Source organism: Neltuma alba, unplaced genomic scaffold (genome assembly GCF_004799145.2).
Source record: "Neltuma alba isolate B1F8T4 unplaced genomic scaffold, ASM479914v2 tig00011620_pilon, whole genome shotgun sequence".
NCBI classification, from domain to species: Eukaryota; Viridiplantae; Streptophyta; class Magnoliopsida; order Fabales; family Fabaceae; genus Neltuma; species Neltuma alba.
In genome coordinates this window covers 57,007-77,072 of record NW_021636271.1, presented here as the reverse complement: position 1 = coordinate 77,072, position 20,066 = coordinate 57,007, and the positions used below count along the sequence as shown (strand labels likewise).

Genomic DNA, 20,066 nt, shown 5'->3' with positions numbered 1-20,066 from the left:
ATACTACTTTCAATTCTAATTATAAGATTTCATTTGTGATCAACAAACGAGGTCTTGTAATTAGAACCGAAGGTAGTTTTATACTTTTTATATTTTACATTATATTGATTATTTGTATTATAAGTTTCCTTTAACTAATTTTTGCCACATCTTATCTACCCAAAACTCATAGACATGCTGCCAGCCTATAAACTCATTGCCGACGGCGATCCATCTTCAGTCGGACAACCTGACGTGGGGGATTGACGGCGCGGATGACCTCCTCCATCTATTGCCAGCGTCATTATGCGCTTCTAAATTTATAACCACCCAATACAATCCACCCTCCTCCTCTTCCATGGCCTTCACTTTTCACGGCGACCGCGTCGTTATGTTCCTCTAAGGCCTTTCATTTTTCTAAATTTTAAACTTCGTGACACCACTACGAAACAGTAAACTTTCTTTCACACGCCAAACATACTTTTACACCCTTTTTTCATCTTCTTTTTCTTTTTCTTCTTTTATTTGTATCTTGAAAAAATCTCAATTTTTTTTAATTTCAAAATCAGAAATTATTTTTAAAAATATATTGTTATTTACTTTTTAAATGGAATCAATTACTGTTAAAGTATTTTTTCTTGTATCTTGGTCTCAGATTGCTAATTTCATCAAAAAAACACTTTCAGTATACCAACACAGGCCTAGCTGCCCCACCTCACCAAACACTCACCCTACTTTTCGTTAAAAAAATGTTTTGGTTGAACATTAATTATAAAAGCATGTTTGTTTTAAACCTTATTTAAAATCAATTGACATGTGTTGTAATAAATATAACAGTTATAATTAACTATACTACTTATATATCATAGTCTATTGTGCTGCATTTCATATAATATGCAGATTTACATGGTGAGTTAAGTACTTAAGTTTGAGAACTCATTAGCGCTAGAGCATAGTATAATACAAATGTTAATTAAATTAGATTTTGGTGTGAAAAATTACCTAAATTATAATAATAACGTCAGGATTTTTTGTACCAAAATGTCACGACGTGTTTATTGCCAGACAAATTTCATTGTAAGGAAGAAAATCAAAATTAATATGTAAGTTCATATAATTTCATCTTTTTTTGAATTATATCAAGTGATTGCTTAATTTTTTTTCCAAAAAAAAAACACCCAATCGAATTAATTCAGCCCCTTTTTGTTCGTCGCACGCAGCCAGCCGCACGGGAGATTTGGCTTGAGGGATCCTGGCGGCAAGGGCAAGTTCGTCATTTAGACTCGCCCATTATTAGGGTTTCAGTGTTTCACTTCCCTTTTATGTAAGCCTTTCTTTTAGATTTTGCTCAGCTTGCGGCTGTTGCGCGTGTCTCATCCGCCAGCCACGCCTTTCTCTCTCTCCCTCCCTCCCCCCTAATCTCTTTCGTACGCATACTCTCCCTCTCACCCTCACTGCATGTCCCTTCCTAATCCTTTACCGATCGCCCCTATTCCAAATTTATTCGCTAACGCATTTCTCCTTCCTCGATAGATCGCTTCCTTCTTCGCCTTCAGCTTCATTGTGTGTGCGTGTTGGATCATCAAGGGCTTCACTCAATAGGAAATTTCCACTTTCCCTTGCACGTTTCCTTGCTTTGGGTTCTGCTCAGATCTTCGAAATAATGGTTGATCCGAGTGGAAAAGTGAGTGATCACGAATCATGATGGTTTCTTCCAACTTACCACCGCCTTGCTTTGATTCGGATGTGGGGATTCTGATCGAGCTGATTTTCTTCTGTAATGCAGGGAACAGAGGTAGAGGACACCAATAACAGAAACCCTAACGGTGATTCCTCGGAAGAAAGCCCAATGAGCAACGAGCAGAAGAAAACCTGCGCCGACTGCGGCACGACAAAAACCCCTCTCTGGAGAGGCGGTCCGGCGGGGCCTAAGGTAATCCACTCGATCGAAGAAACCCATTTCCTAATCGATTTCACAACATTAAGCTTCGATACGGTTCTGATCATCATTTGTTGTTCTATTTTGTTTACCGCAGTCTCTCTGCAACGCATGTGGAATCAGAAGCAGGAAGAAGAAGAGAGCTATTCTAGGCACGAACAAGGGAAGCACAGAAGAGAAAAAGGGCAAAAGAAGCAGCAACAATGCTAAGATTGGGGATAGTTTAAAGCAGAGATTAATGGCTCTGGGAAGGGAGGTTTTGATGCAGAGGTCACCGGTGGAGAGGCAGAGGAAGAAGCTGGGAGAGGAAGAACAAGCCGCTGTACTGTTGATGGCTCTCTCATGTGGCTCGGTCTATGCTTAACGATCACAAATCAGAGTTCACCTTTTAGGACAAAAGTAGAGAGAGATGTTTTATAACGCACCCTTACATTTTAGAAATTGTATGTTCAAATTCGTAGGGTGAAATTTAATTCACTGTGATTAGTTTTGTATTAGCTTAGTTCACTGACTGATGTATTGGTATCATTAATCTTATCAAGAATTGTTGTAAGAAAATGGTTGAATCCCAATTTTGGTAATATAATCCCTAATTTTTGTTCCCAAATTCATTTTGTGAATCATCGTCAATTGGCTCTGAAATTTAAAAGACGAAGCGGGCCAGGCTTCAAGCCTGTAGTTGGTTTTGTCTTCTCCTCTTCCATTCAATTGGCTCTTAAATTTGGATGCAGAACATTTGAAATGGAAAGGACAAATATGAAATCAGGAAGAAAAGGGGGAAAAGGCACGAAATTTGAAAGGGGAGGGAACGATCAATTCATTGGATCCGCACCAAAATATTGTACTTTCCCATTTCCCGCTAGTCTGACTAGTGATGTTATTAAAGACATACGTCTAGCAGAAGTCAATATAGGACACAGATCAGGGGTATCATGGTAATTAAATCTGAAAGTGTTCCGCCTTTTTATTTTCTTGCTCTCCAAAAGCTACGTAGTCCTTGGTCCTATTTATAAATTAGTTCTAATATGTTAACACAGACAAAAAAAAATTTAAATTTTATTAATTTAATTTAAAATTAATAATTTTTAACTTTATTCCTGTTTAATATACATTATACCTATATAAATAAAGTCAACACAATAATAAATGAAGGATAAAATTATACATTCCATATAAAAAATTTCTCTCAATGCCCTATAAATATAACTAAAAAATACCTTCACTCTATCCTATAAATAGGACCAGAGGAGTACATAATATGTATGTACTCCTCTGGTTTTATTTATACGGTAGAAATAGAAAAAATTTGTGTCCTATTTATAGGGTATTAAGATAAATTTTTTGTATTAGTACCCTCCATTTATTATTACGTTGATTTTGTATACATGAGATATAATATATATTAAATAGAGATAAAGTTAGAGATTTAATCCTATTTATAAGTCACTTTCAACGTGTTTTATGCCGATCAAGAAAATTTTTAAATTTCATTAATTTTTATTTAAAATTCAATAACTTTTCAACTCCACCCCTATTGAATATACAATATATAAGAACAAAATTAATACAATAATGAATGAAGTATAAAATTATACATTGATTAAAAATTTTCTTTCTCTGTTCTATAAATAGGACAAAAATTTTCTTTTTTCTTTACCTTATAAATAAGACCAGAAGAGTATACTATTAGTGTGACTCGAGAATGTTAACCAGTCAAAAGTCTTACACAAGTCTGTCTCATTATGAAGGGGGGGAAAAAAACTATAGCGAATTGTCTGACTTAGCCGGAAGACCAGTAAACTAACTAGTAGTCCAATTTGGTTTGGGCATTGAACGTGGATCAAACTGATCAAACTAGTGTGATCTAGTGAAATCTGATAAAAACCAATATGAACTGATGATGAACTGGTTTAAATAATTATGTTGTTATAATTTTATTTTTTCTCATCCAATTCGTAATATTTCAGTCACTATATATTTGAATGAATTTTAATAATTGTTTTGATATCAGTGATTATTAATTTTAGTTGTTGATGAATCATAAAGATCAAAATTGTCAATGTTATTGTACTTTGTTATTATTACAATCAAACAATTGTTATATTTCCTTGTATTTCATTATTAGTGATTATTAATGTTGTTGTATTTTTCTTGGTTTTAATTAAATTATATTATTTTAATATGATCAATTGACCTTGAGTTGAGTCTGGTGTGAGTATGACTAACTGACTCTTAAACCACTATCTCAATCAGTTTAGTTTTTGGTCCAGTTTTTTTTTGGTTACTTGCTCATTACTCCTTCTATGGGGGGAAAAAGAAAGAAAGGAATATGATTGTTTCAGAAGTTTAACATCTAATATTTCAGCAGTAATTGCCACTTTTGAACGAGTGGGGTTATACGGTTGTAAAAAATAGTGAGTTTTTTTGGCAAAAAAAAATAGTGACTTTGAACGGCAGAGTAAATTTCAGAGAAAATTTGCTCAGTTTTGAATCGAGATCATGTGAGAACCCAAACTTCGCTTGTAAATAATGTACTAATTTTATACTTTCTGTTTGCTATACGTTACATTGTAGCGAGTATTTGTACCACAATGACATTTCTCCGACTATTTTTGCAACTTATCGCGGATTGGCAAAGATACAAGTCATCTCCGCTGAACGTATTATTGTTTTCGAGACTATTTAGTCCAACTAATACTAAACATCTCGTTAAGTTTTATTTAAAAAATACTCTTATGATTTTATTTATGAGTCGCATTATTAAATTTTTTAAATAAATATTCAATTTTATTCCTTATTTATTATTGTGTTAATTTTATTCTTGTAAAATATAATATATATTAAATAGAGATAAAATTAAAAAGTTACTAAATTTTAAAATAAAATTAATAAAATTTAAAATTTTTTAAAGTCTTATGTAAATATAAGAGTGGGGAAGAGGTTTTTTTTTTTTTTTCCCGGCCGAGGGGGAGAGTATATTGCTACTGGGTGAAAGCTCACGCCTTAACTATGTTTCGGTGTGGTATGTTTTCTCTGCCAAATCTGGGCGCTATGCGACGTGTGAATAGGTAAGTTTTCACAGCTAATCGATGCAAATTGTATAATCCATACAATTTTATCTCTAATTACTTGTTTTATAGATTTTTTTAAAGAATATATATTAAGTAAGAATAGAGTTAAAAAATTGTTAAATCTTAAGAAAGAGTTAATAAGATTTAAAATTTTTCTTAATTTTGATTAAAAACATGTTAAAAACGTAGCTTATATTCCTCTAGTCCTATTTATAGGACAGAAAGGAAATATTTTTTGTCCTGTTAGGGTATTGAGAAAAAAATTTGTCTAAATGTACAATTTTATTCTTTATTTATTATTGTGTTAACTTTGTTTATACGAGGTATAGTGTATATTAAATATAAATACAATTGAAAAGTTGTTAAATTTTGAATGAGAATTAATAAAATTTAAGGTTTTTCTTAGTCTGTATGAAACATTGAAATTGACTTATAAATAGAACCAAGGGATTAAATAGAATGATATTATTGTTGATGAACTTTTAGTTGCCCTATATGTCTCAATCCCAAATTTTGTGGCTAAAAAAAAGAGAGACGTGAATATTTATTTTGGCCAACAAGATGTCAATATTACCAAACCATCGCAGAAGTCTTAATCCTATTCATTTATGCTCCAAACTCCAAAAATGGATTACAAACCTCAACGTGTTTTGGGGACATTGATAAGTGTAATGTTTGGAGTAGAAAAGAAGTCAAATGGAATCAAAGTGAAAATTCGGGTCGTTTGGATTTCCTAGAAAAGGGGTCACATGAAACTGAAATTGTCATTTTCAAACATTACAGATTCGGAAAACAACTCTTAATTCTCCAAGAAGGCTTTTTCTTTAGATAAATCAATGAAAGCACCAAGTGATGAACCAATAAAAGCTCCTCACACATATATTTCAGTGAGCCACGTAATCAGCTCTTCAGAAACTGACATATTAACATGGAACCTCTGTTTCATTCCTATTCATATTTTTTTATTTACTCCCTGTTATTCTTTTTATAAGTAATTTTCACACAATATAAGAGGTGATGTAATACTCTTTAATAGTGAGATATTTTTTATTATTAATCCCAGTGATAAGTCTTCTAAAAACTTTTGGAAAGTAGTGAATTTAACAACAATTTAAGAGGTCTTTGAATTTTTTTTTTTAATAATGGAAGGTAAAATCCTCTCATGCGGTCTCTGCATCTTGAAAGACATATACTTCTTAGATGTTGGTCGGGAATATACTCAGTACACACTAAATGATATACATTGATAATGGTTCATACAGAAATTTAAAACTCTCCTTTCTCCCGGTAATAAGAAGTAAAAGTGAAAAGCTATCATTAATTACCCAATTAATTTTTTACATTTCGGACAAAGATTTTCTTATGGAAACTTATGTGGTGGATCGGAGGGAGTATGTCGTGTCATATTCAAATTTTATATCTATTTACTGAATGTAATTCGTAACATATTTGTTTTGCTTTCAGAATTTTGTATTGATTTTTTTTTGATATATTACAAGTGTCGGGAATCTAAAGTGGTGGTCAGATATATTAGAACTCTTGTCGGACTAAAATGCAATTTGAAGCGTCCAGTTTCATGGAGTAACGCAAGAGTTCGAATGAGTTAGGGAGGGAGGGGTTTCTGCAAGCAAGCTGAACACGTATTCCCTAATAGGTTCATAATATGGAGATTACTAAAATATTGCCTCTTATTCGCGTTCAATTTGATTTTAAATATCAGACTGTAATCTACTTTGTTCTTTATATTTATCTATTTTTTTCAGGTCATTCTTATAATAGTTACACATGTTAAAAGTTTAATTAAATGACAGTTCCAGCTAATACACGTAATTAATTATCAAGTATATTTTAGAAAAGACAATACCTATTTATTATAAATAATTAATCTGACTAAATTTTTTAATCTAATCAAATTAGTCAATTAGCCTTTATATTAAACACTAAGATTGTAAAAATACAAAATAGTAGTACTCTGTTTATAATGGACTTCGTCTTTTGTAATGATTTGAGTTAACAGAGCAGATATGAGGTTAATGACGAAGGAATTTTATGGGCCGGAATTTGAGGCCGTTGTGAAAAGCGAGACGCGAAGAAGATGTGGGCCTCTGTGTGTGGGATGGCGTAAGCAACCTAAAGTCCAAAAGGACTTCAGAGGTGTAAAGAACTAAAAGCCCGCACAAAAACGGGATTTGGTTGGGAGCATCTGGAAAAAAAAAAAAAAAGTTTGAACACAGCAAAGTAACTTCTGAAAAGTGAATGGAAATGAGGATGAATAATGAAGACAGGTGAGAGTCGTAGTGGGAGCAAAAAGCCAAAAACCATGAAACCAAAGAGGCGTTGCGTTACATGTGGGTTGTGGGGGTATTTATTTAGTTGGAACTTGTTTGGATGGATGCATGAAGTGGGCGATGTCTTGCCAGTTGAGGCGTGGGCGTGACCCAAGTTGAAGCTGGGAGTCACGAGGGGAGTTTTGAGGGTAACCCCACGTGCCCTGTTGTTGCCTTTGGTGGCCTCCCAAATTGCACTCTGCCCTTAGCCGCCGCACGCATTCTTCTCATTTCCCATGCCAACCTCCCTATGTAGAGCGCCGGGGTCCCCCTCCCGCCTCCTCTCTTTTAATTCCTTTCATACTCTTCGCCCCACCCTACTCATCTCAACCAGCCATAGATTTACCCCTTTTTCTTTGGATTTGGATCATCTCCGTGCTCTCTTTCTATGGACAAATAGATTAGATTTGTATCTTAACTTGTCATGAATATATATATATGATCATTATTAAATCAAATAAAAATTAAATAGATGGATGAGATTGGATATATGGAGTCATATGTGAACGTGTGGTGTTTATTTTTCCTATAGGTAAACTTGAGTGAAGAAATAATACACGCGCGTCGGACAACATGGGGGCAGTCCACCGAGGATGCGCTGGAGTTGGACTGTTTTCGTTTGAGTTTGACTCAAATCCAGTGTTGTTATAATATGAACAACGCCCGTAATTTTTTTTTTAATATACATAAAATATAAATAAATAAACAAACAGTGTTGGCCGCCGAAAAAATAATATACAATTCGAAATGTAAAAAATAGATGCATAGTGAAAGATTCGTAGAAACGTGAGTGGGGGGAGCAGAAGAAGCATCCGTCCGAATCTGCCGTGTCAGAAAATCAGGCCTTCCACTTCATCCTCCCTTTCCTTCAACATTTATAATTTGTGGAGCCAAAATTATATGCTCAAAAAAATAGGCACAGCTGGCTTAATAAAGTGGGAGCAGACTCATAGTTTAATATGATCTGTAAAAATAACACCACCACTTTCAAGTGATGAAGCATTCTTGAGAGCGGAAGGTCAAAGGATATAACGAACCGCACGCAAAATAGAATGTGACGGAAAACTGAAAGGAACGTTATTATTTTTAAATTTTGAAAACACGCACAAATTGAAGTGAAGTGACTCTTTAGTCTTTAGTCAGACGCTCCTCTACTTGATTGTCAACATCTCCGCCTAATCTAAATCCACAGCTTATTATTAATATTATTATTTGTTTTGAAATATGAGATAAAAGAGCAAGCACCCGCCCACCCGAATTACATTAAATAAGACTTGCCTAACGGATATATCCATCAACAATCCCATCTTTTAATTACGCACCTTCACTGCTTGAACACAGTTCTGGTGGGTTTGGACAGTACAGTGTCCCCAGTTTTAGGACCCAAATTTTTTTTAATTAAAATTCATAATCCTTTATCGTGTTGTAATCTGTGCATGTGACTTGTGGCAAAAGAAAAAAGAGTTTGAATTTAATAATGAAAAATGAATTTCCATGCATTAATAATAATTGATGGTAATTGGGTTACCTAAGAAAGGAACTAAATTTCTTTAAAACAAGGTCAAATATTAAGTTTAACAATCTTTGATAATATTACGTGTTGCTATATATTGTATTAAACTTGCCAGACACCATTATATATACATGGAAGTAAAGGAATCCAACTTGGGAAAATTACTCGTCTCAATAAAGTTGTCGTCATTTGAAGTGCCACCTCAAATTGGTGAAGTGCCCACTGTCCTCCATATCCCCATTTTAGTCGCCTTCATTATTACGCTCATCAACCCCACCCCTCCTCCCAAAATTATTATTTTGATTGCCCTTTTTCTTTTCCATCTTTTATATCTTTATTATAGTATATATGGCCATGGGTGTGTACTTCTTCACCTTGCCAATTCCTCAATTATTTCCCCCTCGCTGTTTATCTTCATTAATCATTATTAACCATGTTCATCATAATCACGATGACAATTACACAAATTAATAATCCAAACAAGAGCATTTTATTCCTAAAATTTGATCATAATAGTAATCAGATCATAAAGCTAGGTACAAATTGAAGAGATCGACACCGTCCTTCCTACATTACAGAAGAAACTAAGAGAACAGAACAAAGGGGCAAAATGGGAGGAAAAACAATTATAATTATAATGGGTAATTTTCTTGTAATGTGTTCTTTCCTCTGTGCCAGCTAAAAGGGTAAACTGGGGAGTTCAGGAATTCGCAATTGAAGCTGTTCGTGTGCTCCTTCTTCACCCGCATTCCCTAAATTCTCAGATCTGCGATCCTGCGCAGTTATTCCCGCCATTTCTTTTTGTTTCTTCTCTTGCTTTCTACCAAAGCAACAGTAATAAAGATGAAAACAGAGCGATTGCAGAAACCGATGAAGCGATCGACGGCGATGGAGCCGCCGTTGACGGGGGAGGCGGGCTGTAGTAGTAGAAAGGGAAGTAAGGCACAATTGGGTTGGGTGGTGGCGGTGTCGGATAGTTCTTGTTGTACGGAGGAGGGTAATACGAGCCAGTGCCGCCCATTCCTCCCCCTCCCCCTCCACCCCCATACGCAGGCGGAGGTGGGGACGAGTAAGAGTACTGAGCAGGCGGGGGAGGAGAGTAGTAGTAGGATCCTCCACCACTACCTCCGCCACCACCGCCGGAGCTAGGAGGAGAAGGAGGGGGAGGGCAATTGCTGGATGATGAGGAAGCGGGAGGAGGAGGAGACGGCGGCGGCGGAGAGGGAACCGGCGGATTACAGGGGTTCTGACAAGACGAGCACATTGTGCACTGGATCTGATCCTTGGAGATGGATTTGACAGAATCCGCCATAGCCAGAGCAACAAACAGAGGCACGAAAGTGAAGAAGATTCTGAGAGGAGCAGCCATTATGGAAGCAACAAGGAATCAGAGGGAATGATCCAAGAAGAAGTGGGGTTGATCAGAAGTAGGAACAAGATGATGATGAAAGAGAGAAAGAGAGAGGAATTAATGACGATAATGGAGGGTGAATAGAAGGAGTGAGTGAGTCTTATCTCTGAAGGCAGAGAGCGCACTATACAGGACCTTTTTATTATTATTATTTTTTTGATATACAAATTTTTAAAAAGGAGTTTAGCTCACCCACGATTTAAGGGCAGAGCGAAATCTCTCTTCTTTTTAGATCATATCAATATTTGGGCATGAGGAGTTATTGATACATCTTAATTAAAATTTTTATTTAATTAGTTAATTAAAAAAAAAAGGAGTAAGAAATGAGGAAAGAGAGAGAGAAAGAAGGAGGGAGGAGGCCGAAACAGTGAATGTGGGTGTGAATAAGAAAAGGTGGGAGGCGAAGACACTGACACCGACACGTTTTACTTTGGGAGAAAGCAGTCAGCATTCAACACATTTATATGCAATCTATTCTTTGATTTTATCCTTTCCTCTCGTGTTAAATATATATATATATATATATATAAGATTCATTTGATAACATTATACTATAAACTACGTCTTATATCTGGGACTGAGTACAAAATTTAAGGTAGTTTTACCATTTTGGTACGTGGGTTTAACCACAATATGTGATTTGGTGGTGTGGTGTGCAGCACTCTTACACGAGACGCAAACACCACGTGGTGCTTTTGGCGTTATCAGAGCTTCGTGTCACACTTGAATTCTCTCATCATTCATCCCCTCCTCTCTTTGTTTCTATGCTACTGTACTTGCCCCTAAATACTTGATCCCATTTTATCATCTGTGAATTGATTTTTTTTTTGCTTTTCTTTATCTTTTATTAATTTCACCAAAAATTAATTTTACATAAATAAATTTTTTCATTGGATATATATATATATCTAAATATGAAGATCCAAATGGAGCCATGAAAGGAAGAAAAAAAATACAAAAAAATCTCACTGAAATAATAGCTTTCAAATTGGACTTGTGAAGCTCCAAATTTGCCCAACAATGTTGAATATGAGATAATTGTACCCAAAAAATTTAAAAAAAAATCCCTAACCTTATTATTTTGTTGTGTCATATGAGTATGTTACAGGTATTTGCAAAATGAGTGGACGTGTAGATGATTCCTTAACTGTTTGGCATTGGGGCGATGAAATGCATTGCATGCATGGACAAATGGTCACATAGTTTTGCTTCTTCTGTATAACGTTATCCCTATTCATTCATAAATATTTTCCCTTTTATTTTCTTAATTAAGTACAAGTATTTTCTTATAAGATACTCCTTGTGTACTATCATATACAAATGTACTAAATGCGAGCGCTTTTCCTCATAGATTTAAATCTTGACTCATTATGTTGTGTCTTTATTATTTTATCCTCATTTAATATTTACTTAACTAGCTTATCATTTTTTAATATTCATGGGTGTTATTATGCGTTTTTGTTATAATGTATTAAATTTTAAATATAAAATATTTTTATTATTTTAAATAATATTTATTAAATGTGCAAATATTAAATTGATTTTACTAATCCTATACGTGTACGTAATATTCATAATTAAGTTTTAAATTTGTAACTTATTATAAATTTTATTACATATATAAATTTTATTACGTACTTCTCCAGTCCTAAATATAAAACCCATTTTTCAGTATAAATTACACTACAAAATGGGTCTTATATTTAGAACTGGAGGGAGCATATTAATTGATATACTTACACATTTGAATGTTATATAATAAGGGTCTGATTCAAATATCATCGGCGCCAATTAGGGGATGACTTTCTCTTTCTCAAAGGCATTTTCTGCATTTATATGAACTTAAATTCAAGACTTTGTGTTAAGAGATCAAAATTCTTTATACTGGGACTAATGCCTGATAGTAATGCTTAGCAAAATTCGTAAAATAAACATGTTCGACGAAGGTTATCACAGGAATAATTAAAATTAAGGTGTCTGGGATATATATATATATATATATAATATAACAGGACAAAATCAATTTTAACAATAAGATAATATTGGAGTTTAAATGACACCAATAAATAAAAGACAAATGAGTTGAGTCAAATTATAAGGAGAAATGAGTATTGAGCTATAATTAATCATTGTAGGTTAAACTCAAAGGACAAGCGCAACTACATTTTAGCTAAATTTCTAACTGAAATGCCACTGAATCATCTCTCTATTATTGCAATGCATCAAATCCAAAATCCCTTTGATTTTCTATAGAAAGACTTAATACTTCGCATTAATTAACTAATAATTAAATAAATATGGGGTTCAGACCAGTTTTGTCAAAAGTATTTTCTGGAATCCATACGAGAAAGGAAGAAAGAAAGTGGCCAAAGTCATGCATACCCAAAAAGAAGTCTTTTATTTCATGAATCCCAAGGCTCAATAGTGGTAAGAAATGGTGGGTGTTACCATCCCGTGAAGGGCAAGGAAGAGAGAGAAAGAGGGAATAATGGCCGTCCACTGGGACTTTCCAGGCTGTATTAGGGTTTTATTAAAGCCTACTGTCCCTCCATTAGGCTCCACCACCAAATCCTTCTGTTCCTTCAAAGATCCTTTCCATTATGTTTGTCCCTTACCTTCCACAGAAAGCCCCTTATGTTTCTCTCTCTTAATTTTTTGAGGCCAGGACTGTTTAGTTTTCTAGTTTCTGATAAGTGTTTAGATTAACACTTCTCTACCAACTTCAGCTGATTTGAGTTAAGAAGCTCAGTTGTGTTTATCGATACGTTCATAACACATTTGTCTGTATTTCCTTTAACGTTCATTCCTTGCATTGTCGAATGATACAAACTTGAAGAGTTATAATAGTAATTGGATTTTGATTGAACTCCACCTGATCTTGAAGGTTCTACTCTTTCAATGTTAAATTACTTCAGATATTTTGTCTATTGTGGTGAAAAACCATTTTTAATTATATATGCCTTGGAATGATTAATGACAAAAATATTAAAGTGATCTTTTTAGTTATCGTCTATAAATTATAAAGTTAAATTATATTCATGATTGTGAAAGATGTTTTTAATAGCACTTAACATTTTAAATTAATTTATGATTTGTCCAACATTTTAAAATATTTTTTCAGTAGCTTAAGTATTCACTGCCGCTGACAGAAGTATTTGAAAGTCAAGATTGCACCAAAAATATCAAGTGTTATTAAAATTTATTTTAGGATACTAAACAAAACACAACTTATTTTATGAAACTGAGTCCTACCAGTAAACTATTTTAAAATGCTGACTCATCTTAATTTTAAAATATACTACATCCGGTCTTAATTATAAGACCTCATTTATAGTTTACAAACGAAATCTTCTAATTAAGACAGGAGATAATATACTTGTTGAGCAAAGTACATGTGTCAATAAATCTTGCATCCCATATTTAAAGAGATCAGGGCTAACTGACTATTGTGTCCTCTATGGTTCCTGAATATAGAATTATTTCCCGTTTGTTCGATCTAAATTAATATACATTTGAAGATACAAAAAATGTTGTTTAGTATGACAAGTTATAAAATAATAAGTTAATTATCACAAACGATATATTTATATAGCTGGTTTGACACACGAATATCAAAAAATCTGTAATTAATATTTAAGCATTATCCTATTAATTTATAAGTAACTGAAAAAACTATTGGACAAGACATTTTACTTTTCTCATGTCCCAAAATCTTTCTACCTCCGCTATCAAACACTCAATTACTGAATTAATGTGTAAGATTATATAAAGTATAGAATTAACTAATAATTCATTAAAAAACTCTTTCAGATTATATGGAAAGGCGTAAAGTTATAGGGTCTTCGTAGAGGTTTACGTTTGTGTATATATGTATTTAATTATAGTAAAGTAAATGTTAAGCAAAGGTAGTATTGCAACAAAATAAAATAACCCGTAAAAAATAAAAAAGGAGAGCGCGATTATGGGATCTTGCTTTGCACTTTAATTTAATTCTTCACTCGTTTACTTGCTTTTTTTTTTTTTTTTCCTGTGTTGCGTTGCTTTTGAATTTTTGTCAACTTTTTGTTTTTTCAATTTGAAAGCTTTCTTTTCCATTATCATTGCTTCCCCTGCAAATCATATATCCTGTTATTCTCCTTTCGCTGTCTAAAGCATTAGCACAATTTATGCCCACTTTTCGTTAATCCTAAGATCCTCATTTTCTGTCCAATATTCTTATTCGATTCCATGATCTCTTTCGATATATATATATATATATATATATAGCGACTAATGTAGTTATATATATGGAGATTGCTCATGATAAATATGGTGAAGAAAATTAAAAATGATTTGGTGTTGAGAGGAATAATCTTCACAACGTTTATAAATTCTCTTTGGTTAATGAAGGGCGCATGAGAGTAATTTTCAATAAGATTTAAAGAGGCCTATGTGAAGAAATATATAATAAAGATCCTCACAGTGCATTGATTTGTAGCATTTATGTATATGAAAGTAGGAGATACAAAACGCATCAGGCTTCACAGAGAATGAATAAAAGAGGGGAAAACTACTCTTTCTCCCCATTAAGTGACAAGCTAAGTGTGTTAGATCAATGGGTAATAACACAATAATAAGCTAACATGTCTGTCATCAGACCCAGTATTATACTCTTTTGGTTCTAAATATAAAACCCACTTTGTAATGTAATTTACACTACAAAGTGGGTCTCATATTTAGGACCGTAAAAGTAAGTTTTGACATCAATCTCAATTGATCTATCATAGTTAATTCTCAGTTTTATGTTAACAAACAAAACATTATTTGGGAATTAAGTCTACATGCATAATAAGAAACACAATATATAGCCATTTGACTGTAGGAATATATATATCTTTACTTACTGTGCGAGAAAATCAATATCCCTGATGATATATATGTATATATCAATATATCTGATGTGGAATGATGGGTCTGAAGAATGGAGTGTGTTGGTTCGATGAGTTGCATGCGTGCATGATGAGTGATGACTAATTTTTGGGGTCTGGTTCCATTACTGCTTTCCACAAGCCAGCCAAAATTTTCAGCTAAATCTATCATTTGGCTGCATCTGCATATGATTCTCTGTGAGTAGTTCCATTATTGAGAAACGTAATGTGTTTTTTTTCTTTTTAATCTGGGACCTTTCTTGTTTAACTTGAGGACATCATGAGATGTAGACTAATCGAACATTGATCAAGTCGGGTGAAACCTTTTCAGGTGGCAAACTCTACACTATCAAATATTTAACACTGTTGCATTCCCATAAACTAGTTAGAGACCTTTGGTTAACTTAAAACAACTCTCTTATCAGCTGATCTGAGTACTCGATGGTACAACATAATGGACTTTTTAAGCTCTTCACTTGCCCTTAATTGGACAATAAAAAATAGGGGGCAAAGAATACTAACAAAAAACTGATGTGGAACAAGAAGAAAACACGAGAAATTGAGAAGAAAAGAGACAAAATTAAGGAAGAACAGGAAGAAAAAGGAGAAAGCTAAGAGAGAATAAATCAGTAACTTCAATTGTACAATGTAGTCTGCCCTCAAAATGAAACCCCACTAATCTTTATATCCTAAACTAATTATAAAATAAAATAAAAATAAAAATCTGAATAAGTAGATAAGTAAATGAAAAATATCTGCATAAAAAACTTTCTAAAATAATAGTTTTTAAACTATTTTTAAAAGTGTCTACTTGTGGTATTTTTTTTTCCCATTATTTTTCTCTAATGTTTATTTCCATTCATATAGGATATGGGTATCTGTAGAGTTTGAGGAGGCCTAGGTCCACACTCATCTCCTAATTTCAGTTCAATCAATAAATCTCCCAATTAATTCCAAACTATCTCATCTACGTACGTACATGAAAACAGCCACCCCTGTGTCTCTATATTCCAACAACCTGCTGTTTATGATCACAAAATTGTTAATTTAATTATATATATTATCATTATGTATAAAAAAACGTGTGTTACTCTTAACATGGTCGGTATTCAATTTGGGAGACGAAGAAAGTGAAGGGGGAAAAAACTGAAATTGATGAAGATAACAAGTAAAAATGTATTAAATAAAGAATTAAAAAATTATATTTAAAATCAAATTGAATTTCTCAATTAAGTCTCGGGCAGGAAGAAGTAGTCTATAAATGTATTTTTATTTAATACTGAGTCAAAGTTGGCGCACGCACGGATACGTGTTAGTCTTCTAAATAAATACGTGTATTTAAATAAAAATATAAACATAAACTTATTTTATCCACAATTGTATATAAACATAACATTAAATAGATATGCGCGCAGAACACGAGGCACATGCAAAACGCGTTGAGTGGCCGACGAAATTTATAAAAGGAATTAATTGATGCGATAAGCCAATAAGTGACCCTACTGGCTACATGCAATCCCTGTAACCGTGACTTGGCCTGCATATGCATTGTTTCATTATGAACACAATTCGATTTTAAATATAATTTTTATTTTTATTATTATTTAATATATGCCACTTATTATTTATCGGCAATAAATTTTTATTCATTATATCTCATATATTCTCTTTACAAATAAGGGTATAACTAAAAAATATGTATATATCTTACATATTTATTACTTCTCCGGTCCTTAATATAAGACCTATTTAACTATTTTGATTAAATTAAGAAAGTTGGGTAAATTAGTTAATTATAAAAAATATAACACGTTTTTCTGAAAACATCATAATCATCTTTCTTAATATATTCCTTCCTTCTTCTACTTGATTATAGTTGTGGGAGTATCATATGGGTAATTTAGAAAAAATTAATAAATATGATAAATATATCTTATATTTAAGACCAAGATCAACTTAACAATTAGGTTATATATTAAGGACCGGAAGAGCACTTTTAACTAAATTTAACTAGCATTTGAACGCGTAATTTTGACAGTTGTTTTTTATAATAAGAGACGAAGGGAGTAAGGTAGAAGATCCTCAATGTAAGAGCAAAAATCATGGGTGGTTAAGACTAATGAAAATCAACTCCAGCATAATCAAAATAGAATACAAGAGAGTCTTTATCCAACGTACAAATAAATGCTAATGACAAGTCAAAGAACCAAAGGAAGAAGCTTATGGTAGACAAGAATGATGCTGAGAAATGCTCAAATTAGAGGCAGCAAAGTAAACTGAATAACTCACTTGCTAAGCAACAAATTCTCTTTTCTTCTTCCTAATGGCTGCTCAATAGAACCTCTCACCCTGACCACATTTTCCTTAATGATCCCTTTTATCACTTTAATTAGTAGTGAGAAGAATGTACGTAGTTTTTCTCTATATAAAAAGGGAGCCCATGCTCACTCCTATTAAAAAAAAAAAAGATCTATAAGTATTAATATCTATAGATATTTTTTAGAAAAAAATGTGAGATAGTTATATATATTCCCTTCAATAAAATTACACGTCAAAAGAGGCGTACGTACTCACTCCTATACAAGAATATGATCTATAGGATATAACAGATCAGCGTAGAAGATGCTAAATCTTTTGTATCGTATACATATTAACAAGTGTTCTCATTTAATAATGTTATTATACTACTTCCGGTCCTAATTATAAGAGCTAGTTGACTATTTTGAAGAGATTAAAGAAATAAATTAACTTAGTTATTTGTAATAAATAGGTGTTGTCTTTCCTAAAATATCCTTACTAATCAAATTTATTGGCTAGAACTATCATTATTAGAGGGACTATCTTGAAAAAAATGTATAAATATAAGAAGCAAAGTGGATTGGGGTCTTATAATTAGGATCAAAGTAAAAGTCAAACGAGGTCTTATATTAAGAATCGGAAGTAGTATATTTTATTAATTTAAGTGTGAAAAATCAAACACATGTGCATGTGCCTTCCACCACACCCAACTAATTATTATGCACGTTTTCCTTCTTTCTCAGGGTATATCACAATTGCTTTGTGCCATCTAGCTATCACTCATAATAATTCACATCCATCAAAACATACATTTAAACAACACTAGCTACTATCTACTATCTACTTCACACTATTATTCGCGCGCTCGCGCGCGCACACATATATATAAATATATATAGCTGTTTCTCAACTGTCAAACTTATAACCCTTTTTTTTTTTTAACAGGGAACAGCACACATATGCCACATGGAATCTTGCATATATTACTATATGTGATAAAGATATGAATAAAATGTTGAATATTAATATTAATATATATTTCTTACAATAATATTAGAAAAAGTTGATGAGTCACACTTTTGCGATTAAAAAAGTGAGAGACAAAAGAGGGACAATAGAAGATGGAAGTTCTTGATTGACAACGCGGGGCATTTATTAAGCACTGCGTGTACACACACACACACACACTCTCTCTCTCTATATATATATATATGTTCATACTTGAAATTTCATAACAGGTCAAAACCCAAGATATAAATATTACATGACACCACATTTTTCATACTTGCTTTTGTTTCATACTCTATTTTTCAATCTCCTTGAAAACAAATGTCATTGGTCGGTGGAAGCATTTATTTAACTTTGAATAGTAATTTGATTGTGGTTAAATTGGCTTTTAGTTAAATCAAAATTAATATTCTACTTGTACAATACACAAGATGCTCTTACAGTTCAATACTAAGCCATATGATTATATAGTAGAAGACCTGATTGTTAAATGATGAAATTAAGAGAGAACTCATTAATATGATAGGAACATAATTTAATTATAGTCAAATTAGATATTATTAAATCAAAATATTTATTCTTTGGACGACACGCATCAGCATCTATATGCGTAATATTACCTTCATAATCAAATTCAACTATAAAATTGTTAACTCCATAGTTAAATGTTCTGTTATTTGAATATCTTGATTACTATGCGTTTCAGCAGTTTCATGCCAATAAGGCACTTTATCTTCGGCTGGGGCAGTGACAATGGGCCTCATGTTTCTTGGTGGGCCTAAAATCACCGTAGCCCGTACATCAATAGGCCCATGAGTGATCAATTCAGAGTCCAACCCCAAAATGGGCTTTCTCCCAAAAAAATCCCCATGAACTGGTCAAGCACCGCACCTGCCTCCATGACAAAGATACAAATGGATACTTTAGTTGTTTTGGTTAAAGTATACATTTAGTTTTTAAAATTTTTAATCTGTTGACAGAGTTTACGGAGAGTTTCAATTGTTTCTCCATCTGCTACCTAATACGAGAATCAGACAGGAGCATGTGTTAATGAGGCTTTCGTTAAATAATAGTTTCAATACACGTAATTAAATAGCTACTATATTAAAAGCGGGATGTACTATTTCATTTATATTATTAAACACGAGACTATATAACTATATGAGCATTATTAGGTCACGATCTAAACCGGACCGGGTGATATTTTCTCCCTGTTTCTGCAAGTTTTCCACGCGCAACTAGTGCTATTTTTCTCCGTTTGATCTTTTAATAAGTTTCTCTAGATATTACTACCTTTTGTTTTTTTTTAAAAAAAAAATTATTTGGACAAAGTCAATTCACAAGTTAATAAAATAAATATATGAACACTTACTTATTACTACCTCTCGTCCTTAATATAAGATCTAATTGACTAATTTTGAAAATTTAAAAAACTAGTTAAATTAATTATTTGTTATAAATAGATAATGTGTTCCCTAAAATACCTTTATATTGATGGTAACCTCTTAACATATGTAATTATTATAGGAATTACTTGAAAGCAAAATAGATAAATATTATAGATAAAATGGATTGGGATTTTATATTTAGAACCAAATTAAAGATTAAGCTAG

The 20,066-nt window shown here is 32.9% G+C and overlaps 2 protein-coding genes across 2 annotated transcripts; one reads left to right on the top strand and one right to left on the bottom strand.

Moving 5' to 3' along the window:
- Nucleotides 1-1,350: 1,350 nt before the first annotated feature.
- Nucleotides 1,351-2,525, top strand: LOC114715939 (GATA transcription factor 15). Its single transcript, XM_028900858.1, has 3 exons — nt 1,351-1,663; nt 1,766-1,912; nt 2,016-2,525. The coding sequence occupies exons 1-3, from the start codon at nt 1,643-1,645 to the stop codon at nt 2,280-2,282; spliced, it is 435 nt and encodes a 144-aa protein (XP_028756691.1). The 5' UTR covers nt 1,351-1,642; the 3' UTR covers nt 2,283-2,525.
- Nucleotides 2,526-9,296: 6,771 nt separating this feature from the next.
- LOC114715936 (leucine-rich repeat extensin-like protein 6) lies at nt 9,297-10,159 on the bottom strand. Its single transcript, XM_028900854.1, has one exon. It carries the CDS (start codon nt 10,139-10,141, stop codon nt 9,650-9,652), a length of 492 nt encoding a protein of 163 aa, XP_028756687.1. The 5' UTR covers nt 10,142-10,159; the 3' UTR covers nt 9,297-9,649.
- Between the last annotated feature and the right edge of the window lie 9,907 nt (nt 10,160-20,066).

What these genes read in the sequence shown, in the direction of transcription:
- LOC114715939 (XM_028900858.1), top strand. Translation starts at nt 1,643, where the DNA reads ATGGTTGATCCGAGTGGAAAA. An exon ending in TGGTTGATCCGAGTGGAAAA is followed by an intron (nt 1,664 to 1,765) that starts GTGAGTGATCAC and finishes TCTGTAATGCAG; the next exon opens with GGAACAGAGGTAGAGGACAC. An exon ending in GCGGTCCGGCGGGGCCTAAG is followed by an intron (nt 1,913 to 2,015) that starts GTAATCCACTCG and finishes TGTTTACCGCAG; the next exon opens with TCTCTCTGCAACGCATGTGG.
- LOC114715936 (XM_028900854.1), bottom strand. Translation starts at nt 10,141, where the DNA reads ATGGCGGATTCTGTCAAATCCATCTCCAAGGATCAGATCCAGTGCACA.